Source organism: Vicia villosa, linkage group LG7 (genome assembly GCF_029867415.1).
Source record: "Vicia villosa cultivar HV-30 ecotype Madison, WI linkage group LG7, Vvil1.0, whole genome shotgun sequence".
In the NCBI taxonomy this organism is placed as follows: Eukaryota; Viridiplantae; Streptophyta; class Magnoliopsida; order Fabales; family Fabaceae; genus Vicia; species Vicia villosa.
In genome coordinates, this window is record NC_081186.1 from 44,520,693 (window position 1) to 44,523,656 (window position 2,964).

General features: G+C 37.1%; 1 protein-coding gene across 1 annotated transcript; it reads right to left on the reverse strand.

The window, feature by feature from the left end:
• Positions 1–5: 5 nt before the first annotated feature.
• LOC131618960 (uncharacterized) lies at positions 6–1,029 on the reverse strand. Its single transcript, XM_058890108.1, has 2 exons — positions 73–1,029; positions 6–20 (listed from the first exon to the last, which is right to left on the reverse strand). The coding sequence occupies exons 1-2, from the start codon at positions 1,027–1,029 to the stop codon at positions 6–8; spliced, it is 972 nt and encodes a 323-aa protein (XP_058746091.1).
• Positions 1,030–2,964: the final 1,935 nt, after the last annotated feature.

Sequence of the window (2,964 nt, forward strand, 5' to 3'; positions counted from 1 at the left end):
TTTACTTAATCTGTCTTCATCTGTAAATTTCATAGCATCCCTCATATTAATTTTCAACTCGTCATCATAGACCTTGAGTGTCATGGTGCCTTCATCAATGTCTATCATACACCTTCCTGTCTCTAGAAAAGGTCTTCCTAAGATTAGAGGAATTTCTTCATCTTCTGGAATTTCAAGGACCACAAAATCGACCAGAAACACAAACTTATCAATCTTCTCAAGGATAGCAGTTGCAATACCATAATGACTTTTCATTGAATGATCTGCAAATTGAAGTGTCATACGAGTATCTTGTACCTCACCCAGCTCAAGCTTTTTGTATATAGAAAGAGGCATCAAGCTCACACTAGCACCTAAATCAATAAGTGCCTTTTTGAATGATATATCCCTGATAGTGCAAGGAATTGTAACAACACCTCTATCTTTCTTCTTTATCGGATCCTTAAGACCCTGCAAAATAGCACTACATGTTTCAGTTAGCAATATCGGCTCCGTGTTAATGGACCGCTTTTTAGAGATGATGTCTTTCATGAATTTAACATATATAGGCATTTGCTCCAAAGCTTCAGCAAATGGAATGTTAATTTCAAGCTTCTTGAACAATTCCAATAATTTCTCAAAATTTTTCTCACTAAGGTCTTTCTTCTTCGTTCTTTGAGGATACAGAAGAACAAACTTTTGCTGAGGTTCACTTTTTTTCTTTTTCTCATCCATCAGAGGGACCACAACTTGCTCGGTTTGTCTCTGTTCATCTCTGATTTCTAAGTCTACCTCGAGTAATCCTTCATCTTCAATCTCATCTTCTTCAACATTCCCCACAGTTTTACCACTTCTTATTACTATAGCTTTCACAATGTGGTTGTTTCTTGGGTTTGCTATGGTTGCACTTGGTAGGCTATCTGGTCCTTGAGAAGTTGCCAATTGTTGAGCTATTTCACCCATCTGAACTTCTAAATTTTTTATAGAAGCTGAAGTGTTCTTCTGATTATTTCTAGTTTCCTCTTGAAACTGCATTTGGTGAGTTGCCATTTTTTCAATTGCCAATTCCCAATCTTCCTTCTTCTGTACCTGTTGTTGAGGTTGCTGCTAGTATTGATTCTAATATTGAATCTGCCCTTGTTGTTGCATATTCCCTTCTTGATCTCTCCACATAAAGTTTGGATGATTTTTCCATCATGGGTTTTAAGTGTTAGAGTGGGGATTATTTTGCTTCAAAAATTTAATCTCTTCAATCTGTTGTGGAGATGAAAGACATTGAACGGTTATGTGTGGTCCAATAAAAATTTCACAAGTGTTTCTTGGTGTTTGTTGGACTTGAGCCACTTTCTAAGTACCTATGTTCAGCGCTTTCAACCTTTTTTCTACCTCTGCAGCAACTGTTTCTTCAATCTTCACTTGCTTGTTGGTCTCTAGCTTTAAATCAATTACTCCCTATGGCTTAATAGTGACTATGTCATTTAGCTCCAAATGTTTGTTTGTAGCTATTGCTTCAATGATCTTTTTCATGCCAGAGGCTGTTGCAACATTGGATGAGCCACCTGCAGTTGATTCAAGAATTTGCCTTATCTTGTGTCATAAACCATTTACGAACATCTGCATTTGTGCAGTATCGTCCATATTGTGAGTAGGACAAGCCACTAGTAATCTCTTGAATATTTTATATGCCTCCCCTAGTGCTTCACCTTCTTTCTGTTTAAAGGTGAGAATGTCTTATCTTTTTCTCAAAGAAACTGATGCAGGAAAATATTCATTCAGAAATGCTGTCTCCATCTCTGCCCAAGTAGTAATGCTGTAACACCCTTCTAAACCCCCACGGAAAATATACGATAATCAGAGTAATTAAACAGCAAGGATGCTACAATTATTAAAATAAATAAAACATCAAGTCGATTGTCATGCTTTTATTAAAAATTAACCAATAACAAACAGGTGTTTAGCACAGCGGAACTTAATTCAACAGTATTAGGAACATCTCCATATAAATACTCGATACATAAATCCATAGCCAAATGGCAACAAAGTATAACAAGTAACGCTAAGACTAGTCGATCCCAGTGTTACAATCAGAGCATGACTCGACACGAACTACGGGCTAGCCTACAGGCTATCTTCACCCAATCAAAACGCCTCTACATCCTTAATCTGAAATCATCAAAGTAAGGGTGAGTTTCATTCGAATTAATAACCATTATACAATCATAAGCAATAAAATCTCATAGCAACTATCATCCATTCCACATACATATAATCCGAATTATTATAATAAGCAAGCATCAGTGTATAAGCATCATCTATCACACCACACAATCATCCAATTATATCATGCTATAATGCAATGAATGGACTGACACTCATGCATGTGGTATCAAAATTCGTGAATCACATCACAGGACTTCTCTCTTTGATACTGCCCTCTAGTCGCTCACACCCCACATGGGCACACGACTACTGCCTCATCGCTCACACCCCACATGGGCACACGATGACTTCCCGCTAATCTCCGCACAATGGGAATTAGCCTTCCAATGCAAATGATTTATGAATAATGCACACATGACACATACTTACATCATCATACATCATCATCATTCTGATGCTTAACATCGCTTATCACCTCTTACCAATAACGTCACAACAAGTATGTACATGTATAAGCATCATTCAATCATTCACATACGTACACCACATCAACACAATAACATACACATCATATTAATGTTAATTGCCATCATAATCTAATTCAACAATAATTTAATTGAATAAATAAATAAGTCGGCCACTGCCCGTATTATTACTTCATCAGATAAAGCATCTCATTAGCTTCGCAACGCCCAAAACGACACATAAATCGGATACTCGGATCAAAAGTTATGGGTTTTTTTAAAAATAAAACATTTTCAAGAAAATGCTGCAGAACCCGGGTTGTCCCTACGTGGGAACCGGTTCCTGGCTGCATCCAAAATC